Source organism: Pseudonaja textilis, chromosome 13 (genome assembly GCF_049901715.1).
Source record: "Pseudonaja textilis isolate UNSWEBS1 chromosome 13, rPseTex1.2, whole genome shotgun sequence".
Classification (NCBI taxonomy): domain Eukaryota; kingdom Metazoa; phylum Chordata; class Lepidosauria; order Squamata; family Elapidae; genus Pseudonaja; species Pseudonaja textilis.
The window spans coordinates 19511550-19532362 of NC_142002.1; the positions used below are offsets into that span (position 1 = coordinate 19511550).

Genomic DNA, 20813 nt, shown 5'->3' on the forward strand with positions numbered 1-20813 from the left:
TGGATTGAATGGCTTTATCTCTAAGCTTGACGATCTTTGGTTTTGCCCGGGTGAGAAATTTAATTTGAAGAATCTCCATTTCGCTTGCCAATTCTACAGCGGCTTCATTCGAAGGCGGTCCAAACCCGGCTAAAAGTTCGCTCATAGTTAGGGAATTGGAGCTTGAAGACCAGACTGTAAAATGAACCCATTCATACATAAAATGATATTAAAACTGGTCCAGTAATATTTGCCCCATCTTGCGGTTCCTCGGATGTGATGGGGCAGGCTTGGAAACCGAGCGTTTCCCACCACTTCTTCAAGCCCCCCGTTTCAAGAGAGATTTATCGCAGCTCCTTCTTACATCTATGGTGCATTGTCATTGTTTTGAATGGTGGCTACGAATGCCAACATGACAGCTGCTGTCACAGCCTCTGCAGAAAAAGGCACACAGAGAAACTCGCAGAGAAGAGATGCTAATTCAATTTGTCATACATGCTGTCATTGGCAAAACCACCCAAATTTCTGTGTTAGTGTTACTTTTTTTTTAAAAAAAAAAGAACAGCAAATCTAGAATTCACGGAGAATGTTGGAGATGGGGAAGGAACGGAGGGGAGGATAGTCGTGTGTTGTTGACTTCCAAGTGCAAAAAGCCAAGTGTCAACAAAATGGACCCATTAAAGAAGATACTCTAATTACCTCTTACGTTGGCCTGAGACCAACGTTTTTCCATGCAAAACACTTGTCTGGGATTGATTTTTGCCACTGTTTCTGTCTCTCTGCCAAATTAGCTTTTAAGCCCCCTTTGGCTTTGGATGCTGAGGTGTGGCAGTTCCAGATATTCAAATCCTTGCTTTGAAGACAGATTAATTCCAAGTACAGAGATTTCAGGAAGGAAGAGAAAGAACTTCGGGGCTAAACGTCAGAAAATCAGCAGCAAATCCTAAAATATTCTGGATTCTAAAGTTGGTAGACACAAGTTTGAAGTGTGGTTGAAATTATCCCAGAAATAATAGCAATAGCACTTAGATTTATATACTGCTTTATGGTGCTTTTACAGCCCTCTCTAAGCGGTTTACAGAGTCAGCCTATTGTCCCCCAACAAACTTGGTCCTCATTTGACCCACCTCGGAAGGACAGGAGGCTGAGTCAACCTTGAGCCTAGTGAGAATTGAACTGCCAAATTGTAGGCAGCTGGCAGTCAGCAGAAGTAGCCTGCAGTACTGCACTCTAACCACTGCACCACCACGGCTCAAATAAGATATCTTCCTTTGATAGAAGAGAATATTGGTAGCTCAGGATTAGCCAGGGGGGGCCTTGGTTCTCTCTGAGTTTGTTTCTTCCCCCCCTTCCAACTCATGGACAGATGTAACCATAGTTTCCGCTGGGAAATTGTGAGCAAGTCCAAAAATACTAGAAAATTCTTGGAAGCCTGGGGTGCTCAGAGAAAGCAGCCATCAACAGCCATCGCATACAGATAAACAACATTTACATGCCATTCAAAAGGGACAATCAACAAGCCAAAAAAGCACCTCCTCACCAGCAATCAACACCCAGATAAACAGAGATTAAACACCAAGATTAATGCTAGATTAACAATCAAGATGTCAACAATGCCCCAATCAAGGAACTACTAACTGAGGCCAACAAGCTAACCACAAATAGCGGCTTAATCAAAGGACTACCAAGAACATGCCCATCAACACAGACAGGGACAGCCACTTGTCTATCCATAGAGACCAACCCCTACTGATTGATAGGATTGTAAGGAAGGAGGTTAATGATCACCTCTGCAGCAGACCAGTGTAACCAGGGACACGGTTTTGTGGAGCGCAAAACAATTATTTGGCGAGAACGGTTTGACTTGGAGAAGGTAAAACGAATGACAAGAGAGCGTTGCAAATTGAAAAGGAACCCACACAAGGCATTCTCGTCTCAAACTCCTCCCGATGGATTCAAATCCATGAACGATATTTAGTGCACCCTCATTCTTCCTCCTTTTCTCTTTGGACTGGCTAGTAAAGGAAGTGTTAATTTGTTTTTTAAAAAATGGAGGGAAGAGTCTCTCTGAAAGACTTTAGGAGTAAATTTCATGCCTTTGCCCTATTCGATGAAAGGCAAAATTTGGATCCAGGCTGATGCCATCAGAGCGGAGCCACTCAACACATTGAGGGATAGAATCCCTATTGATTTCAATAGGGGTTACCTTTAAGTTAGGAAATTTGGAAGCCATGGCTGGACCAATCTCATTTCTGAGATTTCAGATTCAAATTCCTTTCATTTCTGTAGCGTCTTTGGATAAATCTCCTTTCAGAACTTCTGGTTCATTACAGGGAATGTTGCAGATTGGAAGAAGGAAAAGAGTGGACTTCCTTCCTCTCCACGGGGTCAACAGACAGATGTTTGAGCTTGGTTGTTTTCTTGTAGATGTTTCATGACCCAATTAGATAACATCATCAGTTTTAGTTAGTGACTAGCACTGATGATGTCACATAAGTTGGGTCATGAACCATCTGCAAGAAAACAACCAAGCTCAGAGAGCACCAAGGACCCCACATTTCAACTCTGAGCTACAAATATATTCCTTCAGAGAGATGTTTAGCGGTCTTGCTAATGACTTCTAATTGGTTATTTCGGTCTTCCCCTTTTCAGCTTTAAAGAGCTATGCAAGTCAGGGTTCTAAAGAGAAATGTAATTGGGATGTAAGAGGTGTGTGTACGTGCGTGTGTTTGTGTGTGCGTTTCTGTAGCATTCTAATTTTCTGCTCAAGATGGCTTGCTGGATGCCAAAGGGTTTTTTAGAGGTAGTTGAGTGCAGTTGGGTGACTTAAAACATGAGCTTATATTTACCATCAAAACACTGGGGTTTTTTTTTGGGGGGGGGGAGGGAATAGACAGTTGTCTTCACAGGGGGGGATATTGAATTCCATGGACTTGTCTCTGGGATGAGCCATAGAGCTGCCTTCAGCTGCATGACACCATCTCATAATTTGCAACTGTTGTGCATAGAACTGTGACAGGTGCAAATGACATCATTTGCTTTAGATTTGCAACAGTGCTGTGTTCCATTTGACATCCCTTGCCCCTGTGGACATCCGGGTCCTAAGGCAGCAAGTTGGTGCTAATGGAAAAGTAAATTAGCTTTCTGGCGGTTGGCTCCAGTTTTCCTTTTTTCTTCTTTTTAATTTTCAAGCATTGGACGGATTATTATCTACAGTGGAACACGTCTGAGTATCCTGGAGTGAAGAATGTTCGCTTTCCTGCTGGACAGATATGGAAGCCAGACATCCTTCTGTACAACAGGTAGGATGGGTTGATGCGAAAAGAAGGGACGAGAATTTCACTTCAAGGACAATGGAGATTGAATGTGCGTCAGAGTATATTCATGAACTGGAAATGAGCTTGGTAACAAGGTCAGCCAATAAATAGGCATAGCAACTAAATCAGCCAATGAGGACAGTTTGGAAACTGAAACTAGAAGTAGCCTAGGCTAGAAACTGAAACTAGAAGTAGCCTCGGCGTGGCTCTATGTTAAGCTCTGCAACTCTGCAGCTCTATTGAGCTCTGAGTCTGTCTATTGAAAATGAAACTGCTTCTGTCCTCTTGCTTTCCTGCAGAACTAAAGTAAAAGAGAAACTAACTTGCTTGCCTGCTTCAGTTTGAGTTTGCTCCAGGTTGGAGAAATCTACAACCGGTTTGTAAAATCTACTTATTATGTTTATCAAGTTGTTAAATGAAGCATCAGCCATCTGTGTTCATTTTTCTGGCGCTGAATTAACGCTGCAAAACCTCTGGACAATGTGCCTGTTATGAGGTGTCTCCGTAATCATGAGTATCATCTTGAGTATGTTGGGGCCGGGAATATTATTCATGAAATAGAAGAAGATGGGAAGAAATCCTAAACCTTTGCTGCCGCAAGGAAGAGCCGTGGGCTGTCCTCTCGCTGTTCGTCTTGAGAACATGTGAAGGACCCCCAATGCATCTACTTAGGCTTCTAGATGGCAGCATTTCCACCCAGATGAGTTTTAGAGAACTTCAAATCAGTTTGGGGAGCCCAGAGAGGGTGACCCCTCTGGTCACGTGATATCTGCAACTACAGAGTGGCAGATGGTCCAAAACACACACACACACACACACCCAGATTGGAATACAGCTGGAGGGTGTTGCATGTGTGTGTGTAACTATTTCAACCACCAGGAACAACATCATCTGTGAAATGATCAGCTGAAACTCTCAGCCGAAGAAAACAGATTTCTGCGAAAGATTGAACACGTTTTCTGGAGATGCCTTTAACGGCTGAGGTTATAAATAATATCTTGTAGCTGTCTGGCAAGAAGGCATTTCTTAAGATGCACTTGTATAAATACATACTTTAGCAGTGACACCGGCAAATTGCACAAAGTTGTCACTTAGCTGCACAATATTGTTGCTGCTATAATTATGCTTTCATCACCGGCTTAATTACAAAGTCATATTGCATTATGGAGAAAGAGGAAGGGGTGAATGGAAGCAGTAAATTTTTATTCAACTTGCTGTTTTGGCGTAATTCGAGCATTTTGTTTCCTTAGTAAGACATCAGCAGTTGTCTGCAGAGTCTTGCAGCTGAATAATAAACACATCCCTCATTTGGGAATGAGCAAATCACACAAGCACTTCACAATGCTTCTTGCCCAAACATTTCCACCCCGCTGGCTCCACGATATTAGAGCAATTGTAAGTTATGAGAGAGGGTCACAGGTCCACGTAATGCATCTTCTTCAACAGGCGTTGGAAGTTTGATCCCCATCGCCTCTGTTTCAGGAGATCAAGCTGCAACCGAAGTAGTAAAAAAAAAACCAGTCAGAACAGGTTAAAACCGAACGAGAGGAACTGGGACTTAAATTGAGAGTGTAGCTTAGTGGTTTTAGCACCCCTTTACCCCTCAGATTTATTTCAGAGTAAAGCTGAAGAAACATCTACCTGAAACCATTGCAAGGTATTCTCTTAAGGCGACGAGATCTTGATTGCAAAAATTCAAAGAGCTTAGATTGGGAATTTCCTCCTTCTCCTTTTCTCTTCACCATTGTCTTTCTAGTTCCCAGTTGGAAGTTGCTGGTTGGGTTGATAATCCTGGAGTTCTAACCCTTTTAAACGTTCCTACTGGTCTCACCAGTGTTGCTATGACATAGTTCAAGTCCATCTTGGTCAATAACTGAGCCAATCTTTATATGCTGGGCTTGTGTGAATATTGGGAGGAATCCTTGGGCAAGCAAAGTTTTGGAGTTTAGCATAAAACCCTTCGCACTCTCTTAAACCTTCTTCCTGGGCAGTTCAGCTACAGAAATAGCACCTTAAAAGTCTCTTCTCGGGTGGTTTTGCTCACACATTTCCCTTTCTGAGTGCAATCCCGGCTCTCTGTGTCCCTGCTAAGCTACCTTCTCCATGCAGGGCGAGTCATATTTATGCACCAGATAGAAAAGGCTACTTGTTGAATGCCACAGAGAGAAGGGATTAAGCAGGAGAGTGGATTTAAATGTTCCCAGGGAGTTTTGTCATGTTACGCTTTGTTTTGCTGGCTTTTGTTCAATCCTCACTGACTCCCTCGCTGGTCTTTAAAAAAAACCAAAACCCCCGTAGAACTAAATTCTTGGCTGTCTCTGCAGATGGGTGGCCCCCCAAAACCTGAAGGCTCTTCGGCTGAAGGCTGAAAGAAATGCATCCATCAGCCACCTCGCCAATATTTCACAGATAAAAATAGAAGTGATGCTTAAGATGCCCGCTTCTCTTTTCACAGGAGATCCAAAATGGACAGATATTTTTTTCCCAAGTCCTTTCAGGTTTGGAATTGCAAATGAGCACGGCACGTCAGCAGATTAAAATTCTGCTTCGTGTCTACTCTCTCGTGGCTAGATTTTTGTTTTGTTTTGCAGATCTTCTTAGGTACAAAAGATGTTTTTAAGTAGTCCATGGAGCCTTTTCTTTTTTGACCACTTTTCAAAGACACACAGCAGGTTCACACCAGAGGTGGTATTCAGTCGGTTCTGACCAGTTCTGTAGAACCGGTAGTGGAAATTTTTAGTAGTTTGGAGAACCGGCCAATACCACCTCCAACTGGCCCTGCCAACCCCATCCATTCTCTGCCTCCCATTGAGTCCCAGCTGATCGGCTGGGTCTCCTTTGGTTGCCTTACCCAGGAGAACAGAGCTGGAAAGCAGGCTAGTGGGGTGGGGAGGGAATGGGATTTTACAATATCCTTCCCCTGGCGGGAGGTGGAAATGGAGATTTTGTAGTATCCTTCTCCTCCCACGCCCACCAAGCCATGCCACACCCACAGAACTGGAAGTTTAAAAATAATTGAATACCACCACTGGTTCACACAACATGGACCTCCAGGCTAGTTAAAACCTGACTTCATGCAGTGTGCTAAGTTTAACTAGTTTTAGTCTTGGTTAGTTTTTTGGGAGGTACTTTGCAAGTAGTTAAAGATCCTTATTTAGAATCTGATCATCTCCTCCTCCTCCTCCTCCTCCTCCTCCTCCTCCTCCTCCTCTCTCTCTCTCTCTCTCTCTCTCTCTCTCTTTCTCCCCCATTGTCTCTCTAGTTGCAGGGACATGAAAGAGAATAAGTTTCACAGGCGTCACAGTCTAGCTAGGTTTTCAAGGAGACCCTAACCCTTCAGTAAAAAGAAAAAGAAAAATCAAGCGAAACTCTCTTATAAACCCTCTTCTGAATGCCTCGTGAAGGACACCTCTCCCTGCTTTCTCTCAGCGAAGCGAAGTGTCCACATATCTTCATGCTACTTTGCCTCCGCTGACATTTGCGAGAGAGAGCGCCATGGATCGGAAGCTTTGGTGAACGTTGTCACAAGCTGAGGAGAGGCTGAAGGGGCGCTTGGCAGCCCATCAAAACTGCCATGGCCGGGCCAAACGTGAGCAGCAATCTTGGGAAGGGCTTTTGAAGATAGGCCAAAGACCTTTTGCCTTGCCCTCCGTGCTGTGCGCCACTGTTTCTTTGACTAGGCATTTGATCGCCTGGGCCGAAAGCCGGCTATTTTAAGCCGGGTTTTTCTTGCAGGTGTTTTCATTTAAAGGGAACCTTTTTTTGATAGGGCCAGACTGAAGGTCGAGCGCTCACAGAGGCATATCTGAAGTCTGTTTCACCTGGCTGCTTCCAGGGTGAGAGGCAGAGTGGGTAGGAATGAAATATATCAGATAATAACCCCTTTTACGTTTGGTCCAGGTAGCCGACTGAGCGCTGTGGGGCTTGTTAGGCTTTACAGGAATTTTTGGATTCTAGTTTGTTATTCCCAACCCCCACCCCAAGATGTTCATCTGAGCCAGACATCTTGTCTGCTTGAAGGCAAATGTTCCTTGCGGAAGATTTAAAAAGAAAATCAAACCAACAGATTGGTTTCGGAGGGCGGGGGATCGACTATTTTACAAGCTCCGGCAAAAATTCACATTGTGCACGATGGTGGCTTTAAAAGCAGCAATTAGGACTGCAGCTTTCCATAACTGAAAAGGAACAGTGAGCCCTGAAAGTGAAAACGAAACAACAACCTAACACAGAACAAGGGAGGTCACCCAAAACACTTTGGCCACCAAGTTAAATCAGTCTGACAAAGAGCGCGAATTGGCTGCTCCATCACCCGAATCACAACGACAACAGCAACAACAATGTCTGGGAAAGGATCCAAAGACTTTGGGGATTTGTATCAGAGTCAAACAAGGGATAAAAACCACGTGTGTGTGTGTGTGGGTGAGTTTGACGTGGCCGTAGAATAACAGAGTTGGAAGAGACCTTGGAGGCAGGAGTCGCTAAACCATTCTGAACAAATAGTTGTCTAATCTCTTCTTTAAAAACTCCAGGGATGGAGCATGGAGCACCCACAACTTCTGAAGGCAACTCATTCCACTGATTAATTGTTCTCACAGTCAAGAAATTTCTCTTTATTTCTAGGTTGGTTCTCTCCTCGGTTAGTTTCCATCCATCGCTTCTTCTCCTGCCTTCCGGTGTTTTGGAGAAGGGGTTACGTAGGCTCAAAGAATTAGGCCAGTGTTTCTCCACCATGACCACATTAAGACGTGTGGACTTCAACTCCCTGAATTTGTCAATCAGCAAACAGGACCACTAGATGCCACCAAAGCTAGTTTTCTGGAATAGAACAGAATAGAATAGAATGGAATAGAATGGAATAGAATAGAATAGAATAGAATAGAATAGAATAGAATAGAATAGAATAGAATAGAATAGAATAGAATAGAATAGAATGGAAGGGAAGGGAAGGGAAGGGAAGGGAAGGGAAGGGAAGGGAAGGGAAGGGAAGGGAAGGGAAGGAAAGGGAAGGGAATGGAATAGAACAGAATAAGAATAAGAGTAACAATAAGAATAAGAATAAGAATGAATAAGAATAGAATAGAATTCTTTATTGGCCAAGTGTGATTGGACACACAAGGAATTTGTCTTGGTGCAAATGCTCTCAGTGTACATCAAAGAAAAGATAAATTTCGTCAAGAGTTAAGAATCATAAGGTGCAACACTTAATGACAGTCATAGGGTACAATAGAATAGAATAGAAGGATATAGGAATAGAATTTAAAAAGAATGGAATGGAATAGAATAGAATGTAGACTAGACTAGACTAGACTAGACTAGACTACAATAGAATAGAATAGAATAGAATAGAATAGAATAGAATAGAATAGAATAGAATAGAATAGAATAGAATAGAATAGAATAGAATAGAATTCCTTATTGGCCAGGTGTGATTGGACACACAAGGAATTTGTCTTGGTGCAAATGCTCTCAGTGTACATAAAAGAAAAGATAGATTAGTCAAGAGTCACTGTTGTGTTGTTCAGGGTGACTTCATCATCCTAGCATGTGTGTCTCATCTCGAAGGACTAAAGAAGTAGGACATTAAAACATCTTTGGAACATCTAGAGTATCTTTGAAGTGATGGTGTTCTCCAGGCAGTATGTGTAACAGAGTCAGGTCTTTGTTCGTTTTTAGGCTGTGTAAGTGTCGTCATATGCTTATTACCTACTAACGAGTTCTGTTCTTTGGCCATGAATCTATGGATTGGTTACATCCTGGGTTAAATACCAAGCAAGTGCCTTGTCTCCTTTCTCAAATGGCTTTGACACTCGGTTAATTTTGCTGCAATTTGGAGCTGCCACTGTCAATCATGGTGGTGTTCCCTCTGGCTCACTTGAGGATTGGCATTGCAATTAGATGCTGGTGCGAACTCATGATGTCATCTTAGTTTAGCCGTCTGTAGAGAAGATACTTTCTCCTGTCAATCAACAAAGACCCTCTTTCAGGCCTGACAACTTCATTTTGTTTACTTCAGGATCCAAGCGAGTCTTTTCTGCCCCCCCTCATCACATGCATCTCTTTCTTGTTTAAATAATTTTGGATGAAATTTGCTCAAAACACACTCTACCAGCTCCATCTGTCAAGAGGAATAATTGTTTCTGGTGCCCGTGTTTAAGCAAGAGCTGGAGATGAGCATATGTTATTAGCCTTGGAGGGACGGGAAAACATGAAAAGGCTTAGGAAGACTTCCTTGTGGTAAATGAGCACAAGACATGCTCAGAACAACTGCGACTCTTCAACATTCATTTCAGTGCGATGTATTTTTTTTTAACCCTTGTTGGAAATTTTGGTTAACTTAAGCACTGGAGAAAAGTCAGAAAGTTCAGCGGTTGGTTCCGTTGGGTTTGGCCAAAGATATCTTGGTTCAACCTCAGTTTTTCCAAATTGTCCTGTCCTGACGAGGTTACCTCATTGCTTAATGAAATGTCTGCAAAACAACAATGGCAACAATGACAACAACCAAGCTCAGAGAGCACCAAGAACTCCACAATTCAGTCCTGATCTACAGATCTTTTCTTCAAAATATGAAGTAATGGATTCATCTCTATTAGTTGGGCTTAGAGGTAAATGCAGCTAGACTTTGACTGACAACCACAATTGGAATCCAAAATTCCATTGCTAAGCAAGATAGTTGTAACGTAAATTGCACCCAGTTGTCCATTTGTCTGAAATGGTATAAGGTCTCCTGCCTGAGCAAAGGGTTGGGCTAGAAGACCTCCAAGGCCCCTTCCAACTCTGTGATTCTGTGGTTCTCTGATGCTTGGCTCCTTAGCAACCGTTCTGCAAGAACACTTCCTGTTTGTGAGCCTGGAATTTCCAATTCCCAGTGTCCAAAGTATGGGGAGAAGTCCCCTTCTGTTGAGGAACAAGAGGATTGCTCCGTTCCTAAGAGCTGAAACGCATCTCGTGGGAGACCTGCAAAAGAGCATTGTTGGATTCTGTCTCAACATACGCTCAGGCGACTTCTTTTGGCAGGCGTCATTTTTCAATCCATTCAGTTGTCAATTTGTCAAGTCTGTTAAGTAGCGTTGTAGGAAAGTAGAGACGTTGTGTCTGCTGACCCGGATTGTGATGGATCTCCTTTCACAGAGCAGTGGCAAGGTGCCTAATTCACCAGGAGACAGAGTGATAAACCCAATTTCGTTTCCTTCATAAGCTCACACCTGATTTCTGTGACTTCTCCCATCTCTATGGAAAGTTGTAGAAAATTGGTGTCCAAGGTGGAGGAAAACAGACTAGGTCTGGAATATCAAAGCCAAAATACAGGATATTTTGACCAAACATGATTCTTTTTTGTTTGCCGGGTTTAATTCTAATAAAACCGCTTCTTTTTTCTTTGTTGATTTCCCCCCAGTGCCGATGAACGTTTTGATGCTACTTTCCAAACAAATGTTTTGGTCAACTCTACAGGACACTGTCAGTATCTTCCTCCAGGTATGACTTGTGGGAATACTGGGGAAATTAACACCTTTCTCAGGAGTCCTGGCGTGCTTCCAGCAATGAGACGCTGTTGTTTCAGTAGGATAATGGGTATAGATAAAAAGATATTTATAGGCCAGAGGTTCCTCAAACCTACAGAGATACAGAAATAGCCATGGCAGGACTAACTTTTAGAAATATTTAGAATAGAATAGAATAGAATAGAATAGAATAGAATAGAATAGAATAGAATAGAATAGAATAGAATAGAATAGAATGGCATGGCATGGAATAGAATAGAAATAGAGTAGAATAGAATAGAATAGAATAGAATAGAATAGAATAGAATAGAATAGAATAGAAGAGAATAGAAGATGGAATGGAATGGAATGGAATGGAATAGAATGGAATGGAATGGAATGGAATGGAATAGAATAGAAATAGAAATAGAAATAGAATGAAATGGAATGGAATGGAATAGAAATAGAAATAGAATAGAATAGAGAATAGAATAGAATAGAATAGAATAGAATAGAATAGAATAGAATAGAATAGAATAGAATAGAATAGAATAGAATTCTTTATTGGCCAAGTGTGATTGGACACACAAGGAATTTGTCTTGGTGCAAATGCTCTCACTGTACATAAAAGAAAAGATACATTCGTCAAAAGTCAAGTATATTTTTAGAAAAGGAACATGAAATCATTCTCTTAGATCAAAAATACAAGAAAGATTCTAACCAGAAATATGTAAACAAGCAAACAAACAAAAATCACAGAACTAAAGTGAAAAATAAAAGTATAGTTACAGGAAGGAAGAAAAAGCAATTGGTACAGAAAGGAATCCGTGTGATATTAGTAATGTTAATAGTTTCTGTTATTTTGCAGAGAACACACAATAACATTTGCTTTTAAATAAATCTGTTGTAAATTTGGAAGGGCAGAAGTTTTGCATTTTTTAAAAAACTGAATGGTGGACCTGTTCCTTCCTTCCTTCTTTCTTCCCACCTCAACCTAGGGATATTCAAGAGTTCTTGCTCCATCGATGTCCGCTGGTTTCCTTTTGATGTCCAGAACTGTAAATTGAAGTTTGGATCATGGACTTATGGAGGTTGGTCTCTTGACCTTCAGATGCAAGAAGCAAAAACCACTGGATACATTTCGAATGGAGAGTGGGATTTAGTTGGTAAGTTAAATCTGTGGATCTCCTTGACAAACAAGGCTCTTTTCCTCACCAATTGAATAGTGGGTGGCTCAGAGTGGTATAAAACCAACAGCATGTAAAAAAGAAAGCAAAGCAAAAAAGAACGAAAGAAAGAAGGAAGGAAGGAAAGAAAGAAAGAAAAAAGAAAGAAAAGGAAGGAAGAAAGGAGGAAAGGAAGGAAGGAAGGAAGGAAGGAAGGAAGGAAGGAAGGGGGAAGGCAAAGAGAAGGAAGGAAGAGGAAAAAGGAAAGAAAAGGAAGGAAGGGGAAAAGGGAAAGGGAGGAAGGAAGGAAGAAGGAAGGAAGGAAGAAAGAAAGGAAGGAAGAAAGGAAGCGGGAAAGGCAAAGAGAAGGAAACAAGGGGAAAAGGAAAGAAAGGAAGGAAGGAAGGAGAAAGGGAAAAGGAAGGAAGGAAGGAAAGAAGGGAAGGGGGATGCATTCTTATAGACTGCTTTGATTCTTTATGACCCTAGTCTGTGGGGTCCCTTCCACCTTGACAACTGGGGGCCGAAGAAGAGAGTCAACAGAGAAAACTATTGGGTATGTTTGTTGAAAAAAACCAATGTGTCCATAATCTCACCATGCCCTGGAGAAGACTTCTTTTAAAGATTCTTCAGGGATCTACAGTTCCATGGTGTTCCCAAGAGCAGGCTCAGAGGGACTCCAGAGCAGCGGTCTCCAACCTTGGCAACTTTAAGACTTGTGGATTTCAACTTCCAGAATTCCTCAGCCAGCTTCCACTCTGGGAGTTGAAGTCCATAAGCCTTAAAGTTGAAGGTTGAAGGATCTTGAAGGCTGACACCGAGGTTGGAGACCCCTGCTCTAGTGGGTGTGGATTGGGTTGACCGATGGTGATGCACGGATCAGGGTGGCCAGCAACACTGCAATGGAGACAAATCCAAACGGGACGGTGATGGTGTGGTCATATCGGCTAATATCTGGCATCTGATGCTCAGCCCCCTTATCCACCGTGGGTGTCAAGTATGCTTTGAAAGGTCCTTGAAACAAATGACAAAGATTGAGAACGGGCAGGGCTGGAACGAAACCTAAACATCTCGATAGTGTTTATCCTACCTGGGGGGAATCGTTACGGCAGTGAGAAAGCTCACAGATGCTGCTTTACTGCACCCTGTGTAAAAAGTTGTGTTTTTATCACCCCATTAGAAAAACAGGACAGCTGGGAGGTGGGTGGGCCGCTATCACAATTTGATACTTCTTAATTGTCCATATTCCTGATGGGTCATTAAAAGCAGCCCAGGGTTTTGTGAGGCTGCCAACCCGAACAGGAAGTATTTGGTAATGTCACCGGAGGCCTCACTGACTCCTACTTAAAGTTGTAAATTATTAAGTTGGAAGATTAAAAAGGGGCCACTTTGTCAGTCTTTCTGATGAGAGCTAATAACGAAAATACGAGGCCGGGGAATCGTTTTACGATCTCTGTAGCTGATTCATGAAAGAGAGGTTGAGTGGTATTTTTATTTTGAGTGGTATTTTTATGAGAGTCAGATATTTCGAAATGTTTTTATCTTCCCATCGGCCCGCTCTTCCACATTTGCTGAACGTCCATTGATTCAGTTTGACTGTTGGCAACTAAACATCTCTCCCCTTCTCCTTCCCCTTCTCCTCCTCCCTCCCACCTCCTCCCCTCTTCCCCGTTCTGTTCTCCTTCCCCTTCCCTTTCTCCTCCTCCTCCCCTACCTCCTCTTTCTCCTCCTTCCCCTTCTGTTCTCCTTCTCCTTCTATGCTCCTTCCCCTTCTCCTCCTCCTCCCCTACCTCCTCCTCCTCCTTTCCCTTCTGTTCCCCTCCTCCTCCTCCCTTCTGTTCTCCTTCCCCTTCTCCTTCTCCTTCCCCTTCTTCTCCTCCCTCCCACCTCCTCCCCTCTTCCCCTTCTGTTCTCCTTCCCCTTCCCTTTCTCCTCCTCCTCCCCTACCTCCTCTTTTTCCTCCTTCCCCTTCTGTTCTCCTTCTATTCTCCTTCCCCTTCTCCTCCTCCTCCCCTACCTCCTCCTCCTCCTTCCCCTTCTGTTCCCCTCCTCCTCCCTCCCTTCTGTTCTCCTTCCCCTTCTCCTTCTCCTTCCCCTTCTTCTCCTCCCTCCCACCTCCTCCCCTTTTCCCCCTTCTCCTTCCCCTTCCCTATCTCCTCCTCCTCCCCACCTCCTCTTTCTCCTCCTTCCCCTTCTGTTCTCCTTCCCCTTCTCCTTCCCCTTCTCCTCCTCCTTACCACCTCCTCCCCTCTTCCCCCTTCTGTTCTCCTTCCCCTTCCCTTTCTCCTCCTCCTCCCCTACCTCCTCCTCTTCCTTCCCCTTCTGTTCCCCTCCTCCTCCCCCTTCTGTTCTCCTTCCCCTTCCCCTCCTCCTCCCCTCCTCCTCCCCCCCCTCACCTCCTCCTTCTCCATGGCTGATCCATCTGAATTTTTCTTCTTCCCGCACAGGAGTTCCAGGCAAGCGGACAGAAACTTTCTACGACTGTTGCAAAGAGCCCTATCCAGATGTGACCTTTACAATCACAATGCGACGGAGAACATTATACTACGGACTTAATCTTCTCATCCCATGCGTCCTGATCTCCGCACTTGCCCTTCTGGTTTTCCTGCTTCCAGCTGACTCCGGAGAGAAAATTTCACTTGGTAAAGAGCTGATTCTGTTTGCTTTGAAGCGAGTTGTTTTTTTTCTCGCTGAAGGTCCCCTCCGGTTTTAAGCACGTGGAAAGCATGTAGAAAGAAACTTCCATGAAATCATAGAAGAATTGGACCAGGAGTGTGGAGTGAAGGAAGTCAAACCAACAACTAAGGAAACTGTAGCCCATATAACTTTTATAACCTTGAAATTTTTTTTTTAAAAAGTGTTTTTTTTTTATGTTGGTCGCCAGATCTGCTTCATTTGCTAACTGGCAAAGAAGAGAATTGAGTTCCTGCTACATCCAACTGTAAACATCTAGATGAACATTTAGTTGCAGCAAAGAGTTTCCCTGAATTATTTGCTGCCATCCAATGTTCTCGATTTTTGGAGCCAGCTAGGATAATCAAATCCTGGTCTTGCCATTAGCAGAAGGAATCCAGCAGTTCTGAACCAGAACAACGGAGCTAAACATTCCGATTCCCATAATGCTGGTGGGCAGACATGAACACACATGAAAATAACTTTGCCAGAGATGCCCCTGGGTTCACAACAGAAGTGAGCTTCAGGCCAGGCATTTGCAAAGGTATAGTTTCTTTGCAACCCCATGCACCTACTCACGAGCAAGTTCCATTTTGCTCAATGAGGATGTCTCCCAAGTTGGACTACAATTGCCTCCTTGTTAGAGTTTCACTAGTATAGACCAGGGATCTCCAAACTTGGCAGTTTTGAGATTGGTGGACTTCAACTACAAGTCTTCAAGTTGCCATGTTTGGAGACCTCTGCTATAGACACATCTCTCGTTTTATCTCATAATGGACATAAAAAAACCTGACTTAATGTATGTTTGTAACAATTATTGGGGAAAAAAGAGCATAAGGATGATGTACTCTGGCACTTCAGTTTGGCAAGCTTCTCCGTCCAACGTGGAATCAAGTGCCAAAGGATACCATTTCTAAATCATCCACCACTACTACTACTACTACTTCTTCTTCTTCTTCTTCTTCTTCTTCTTCTTCTTCTTCTTCTTCTTCTTCTTCTTCTTCTTCTTCTTCTTCTTCTTCTTCTTCTTCTTCTTCTTCTTCTTCTTCTTCTTCTTCTTCTTCTTCTTCTTCTTCTTCTTCTTCTTCTTCTTCTTCTTCTTCATCATCATCGCCACTATTGTCATCTATGGACTTTTTCCCAGTCCATATTGCATAGCATATGGTGGCTTCTCTCTCTATCTCTCTTCCTCTCCATCCCCTTGTTTTCTACAACATGAACAGGATTCAAAGGATAGCTACTAAATATTTTATATTTGGTTACTCAGAGCAGTGCAGCAAAGCCAGAAGGATGGGAAAACGTGGAGTAATTTGCCTGCTAAATATACATAGGGTTGGTATTGCCAGGGGCCTACAAGGATCACTCTCTGTGGGAGTCTTGTTTCTCCCAAGAGCATTCGTGCAAGGAATTTAAGATTTCACCAGCCCTGCGGGTGGTTGCATAGAGTAGACAGACATGAAAAATGGAGTGTATAAAAAGTGGTAGACGGAACACCATGGTGGGCTGCCAAAGACATCCCCCAGCTGGAATTATCTTTTCCACAAAGTCTTTTACCATCAAGAGATGACACCTTCTAAAACATAACATCCAGTGCCATCTGCCTTTTCTCCTTCTCTTCTTTGAGACATTGGTGAAGAACTTCAACTGTTCCAGACTCCATCTGTATCTTCCCTTTGTCTTCTCCCATCCAACGCGAACACTTCCAGTCTCATCAACTTCCTCTTGTCTGTTTCTTGGCCATCCTTTTGGGTACTTGCCAATTGCCAGGCATCTTTTAGATGTCTTTGAAATGCCAACTGGAACATCTGAAGGGCATCAGGGACGGGTGAGGTTGGGTTCCGTTCCGCAAAGGGATTGAGATTTTTTTCACGATGCAGTATGTTTTATTGTTTCTCAACCTTGGCCGCTTTCAAATGTATGGAGTGCAACTCTCAAAATGGAAAATTTGTGAAGTGAAGGCACCATCTGAAAGTTGCCAAAATTGAGAACTTTGGAATATTTAATCACCTTTATTCAACCTCAGCAACAAAAGTGCCCTGGATCCAACCCAATCTTTTGTTTTCCAGGAATCACAGTTTTGTTATCCCTCACCGTATTTATGCTCCTGGTGGCCGAAATCATGCCAGCAACTTCGGATTCTGTGCCGTTAATTGGTAAGTCCCCATCAAAGCATTAAGCTCTTTCCCATCATGCAATACAGTCTCAAAAAGAACTAATTTAGGAAGTTTGTGTCATACCCAGTTCTAGCTGGGCAGAATTTTAGATTCGGGGCTCCTTGGTGCGCTCTGAGCTGGCTTGTTTTCTTGTAGATGTTTCATTAGCCAACTAGGTAACATCATCAGTGCTAGTCAATAACTAGAACTGATGATGTTACCTAGTTGGGTCATGAAACATCTGTAAGAAAACAAGCAAGCTCAGAGAGCATCAAGGACTTCTCATGTCAACCCTGTGCTACAAATATTCTCCTTTTTGTCAGATTGAATAATTCAAAAATCTGACTTTTGGAGTGGAACAGGGAAACTGTCATGCTCCTGTTGGAATCTGATTCTGAGGGGGAGGCTGAGCAGCTGACAGGGAGTGGGAGTGTGGCTCTGGTGGCTGTGGAAGAAACTGGGGAAGGGCAAAGTCCGGCTGGGCAGAACAGGAGAGAGGTAGAACAAGGGAGAGGGAGTTCAGAGGAAGACCCAGGCCCACCCCCTCTTCATCCTAGGGCATGCAGGGAAGAACAGAGAAGGGAGCAACGGGGGTTGCATGGTTTACGGGGAAGGAAAGGGCCCTGATTCCCTTCATTAGCTGCAGTTGGGAACACAGTGTATAAAAAAGGAAGCTGCATGCAGCAAGCTGTTGGGAGCAAACGTGAATTTATCTTGTATCGTCATGGCTTATCTGTATTCCTGGCATCTTCCCAACTGTGTGTGTTTTGTTGGCCTTTGAAGTCTGCAACTCCTTCTCCCGCCCTGTCCAGTTAATTGCTGCAGCATGGTTTGTGTGGATTTTTAGTTACAGTTTGTATGTACTTTGTTTTGGGACTGAATTTCCTCCACTTAAAAACTGTTCTTGGGAGAGGTTTTTCTCCAGCCGAAGATAACTGGACACTGGGGGCAAAGTTGGAGATATTAAAGGGACTTTTCTTACTTATGTGACTGTGTCGCCTTTGTGCCACGTCCCTTTGGGTCATCACAAAAACCTTAATCTCTTCTTTCATCGGTAAATAAGTCATGGTAGGTGGATGGACGGGTGGGGGAGGTAGAAGGCAGTTTCAAAGTACCAAAACTCCTGGATTCATATTTTCTGACATCTTCAGCTGGACATGATTGAATGATTAAACAACCAACCAGATGAAATATCTAATAGAGCAATCGGTTGATCTTCTATATCAATCTTGCGGCATCTATTTTTTTTTAAAAAAATGCATGTCTTGATTCCTTCCATAGCTCAGTATTTCGCCAGTACCATGATTATTGTCGGACTTTCGGTGGTGGTAACGGTCATTGTCCTCCAATATCATCACCATGACCCCGAAGGTGGGAAAATGCCAAAGTGGGTAAGCACCCCCCCCTTTTTTTTTTGCAGAATGTTATTTTTTTCCTCTGTTAAGAACACCTCACCGACCACAAAGACAGGGGAACAGCCCCCTTGTAAAAAATATGAGATTTTCCCAGGCAGAAGAGAAAGCTGCGTAGTGATTTTTGCTACCTGGAGATCAATCAACCGTAGCTTCCGCTCTGTTTCCCTCTGCCAGGGATCAGGTGCTGCTGCAATGTATATTTTATTTACTCCGAGACCTTCCTCCATCTCTTCATCTGTGAAGTTCATTCAAGCAGCCAAGTCACCATCAATAAAGAACATCGAAAATAAAGGAATACGTATATATATTTTTTTTCCCCAGCAGGCAGAAAATTCTTTGGCTGGATAAGCTAATGTTTTTTAAACTTTCAGGAGGCATCTGGAGTACCATTGAAAAGGGATCCTGTTCCTTTCTAGATGGTTTTGCACAGGTTTTGCAACTAGAGCGTTAAAAGTGGTTGTTCTCCTCCCACACCCACCAAACATCACCCCAAAACTTTAGAGTAGGGAATCTTCTCTTACTCTTACCAACTTCAAATAATTCTACTGTCGGACTTTCTTTTAACATAGCTTTACAACTAAGTTGTAAAAAAAAGTTGCCTTCGGAAGTTGTGGGAGCTTCATCCCTTGAGACTTTCAAGAAGAGATTGGACTGCCATTTGTCAGAAATGGTGTAGGGTCTCCTGCTTGGGTGGTGGGGTTGGACTAGAAGACCTACCAGGTCCCTTCCAACCCTGTTAATTTATTAAAGTCGAATTTGTTTTGCTTGTCCAGAGTCTTGTTTGGGGTCCTGTTGAACAGTGGAACCCATGGGTGAGTCTCAGTGCCCCATATTTATGATTGTGACTTCATTAGGTAAACATCTGAAGATGATGTGCCCCAATTTTATGCGTTCCTCTTATCTACTTGAGGATATTGAAGCCAGAATTTTTGTTGCTAAGTCAGAAATTCGTTAAGTGAGTTTTGCCCCATCTTATGACTTTTCTTGCCACAGTCATTAAGTGAACCATTAGCATTGTTAACCAAGAGACCAAGCAGGGATCCTTCTTAGCTTATCAGGCTGCGAAGGAGAAGGCGGTAGATGGGTACTTTTAGACCCGCAAGATTCTATTAATTTAGCTTCACAATGAAGAAGAATTAGCTCATCTAGGTGGTGTTTTCTGTCCAGTCTAATTAGGGAAGCTGACAGGTGAGACTCCGTTCGTCAAAACCACATTCTTCTCTGTCTTTTCCAGACCAGAATTATCCTCCTCAACTGGTGTGCCTGGTTCCTAAGGATGAAAAGGCCCGGAGAAGGCCGAGTGCGCTCGGCTTGCCAGCACAAACACCGCTGCAGCATTTCAAGCATGGAGATCAATACGGTCAGCGGTCAGCAATCCAGCAATGGGAATATGTTATACATTGGCTTCCGTGGCCTGGAAGGCGTCCACTGCACCCCGACCGCTGATTCCGGGGTGATCTGTGGAAGAGTGGCTTGTTCTCCCACGGACGAGGAGAACCTCCTGCACAACAGCCGCTCCTCTGAAATGGACTCAGTTCTAGCGAAGATCCTGGAGGAGATCCGGTACATCGCCAACCGGTTCAGAGACCAGGACGAGTCTCAAGCGATTTGCAACGAGTGGAAGTTTGCCGCCTCCGTGGTGGACCGCCTCTGTCTGATGGCCTTCTCGGTCTTCACCATCATCTGCACCATTGGCATCCTCATGTCGGCGCCCAATTTTGTGGAGGCGGTTTCGAAAGACTTTGCTTGACCCCGTGCTTGGGGACTGCCCTTGACCCCCCAAAGTTGGCCATTTCTCCAAAATCTGTTATGTAGCAATAATGTATTTCAGGGCCCTTGATTCTATTGGATGTATGGATGCAAACTTTGCTCTTTTTTCTTTCTTTCCTGGGGAGGGGCAGGGGAGGGCGAAGGTTCAGGCTAATTAAGAACCTCAGTGAGGTAACCGTAAGTGTTCCTGCATCACTACCTGACCTCACAGCTTTGGTGTCTGGAATAAACTCTTTAAATAAAGTCAACTTGCATCTCACTTGTATTATTGATTCAGCTTCTAATAATTTTTTTTTGTTTTCAGGGATAATTTCATTATTTGTTTGTTTTGTTTGATTGGATTTGGTGCCATGAAACTCCAAATTATTCTTTAAGCAATGATGTCACTCATGCTGGAAAGCCGTACAAAGAAAGAAAGGAAATCTGAACCTTCTCCTCCTCCTCCTCCTCCTCCTCCCCCTCCCCCTCCTCCTCCTCCTCCTCCTCTCTCCTCCTCCTCCTCCTCCTCCTCCTCCTCCTCCTCTTCCTCCTCCTCCTCCTCCTCCTCCTCCTCCTCCTCCTTCTCCTCTTCTTCCTCCTCCTCCTCTTCTTCCTCCTCCCCTTCACCCTAGAGAATTGGACTCAATCAAATACTTTCCCACCTCCCTGAACTAAACGCACACTACTTCTGCACCAATTGTCCTAACCTTCTCCAAGGTCATCTCTGTAGGTCCATGGTAGGATTCATAGTGTTGCCTTTAAACTTGGAAGACCTAAATGGCTTGACTCCCAGATTCCCTTCCGAGCAGAACCTGCCCATCCCGTTGGCATATCCCAGTGGGACGCATGGAAGCTACCTATGAGAAAGGCGATCACAAGTGCT

The 20813-nt window shown here is 43.6% G+C and overlaps 1 protein-coding gene across 1 annotated transcript in view; it reads left to right on the plus strand.

The window, feature by feature from the left end:
- CHRFAM7A (CHRNA7 (exons 5-10) and FAM7A (exons A-E) fusion) overlaps positions 1-20199 on the plus strand; it is a 38986-nt gene extending 18787 nt beyond the window's left edge. The window contains exons 4-10 of the mRNA XM_026709703.2: positions 3172-3281; positions 10690-10769; positions 11773-11940; positions 14388-14582; positions 16680-16766; positions 18048-18157; positions 19416-20199. Coding sequence (XP_026565488.1) covers positions 3172-3281; positions 10690-10769; positions 11773-11940; positions 14388-14582; positions 16680-16766; positions 18048-18157; positions 19416-19931 — 1266 coding nt within the window. The 3' untranslated portion in view covers positions 19932-20199. The remainder of the gene's footprint in view (positions 1-3171; positions 3282-10689; positions 10770-11772; positions 11941-14387; positions 14583-16679; positions 16767-18047; positions 18158-19415) is intronic.
- Positions 20200-20813: the final 614 nt, after the last annotated feature.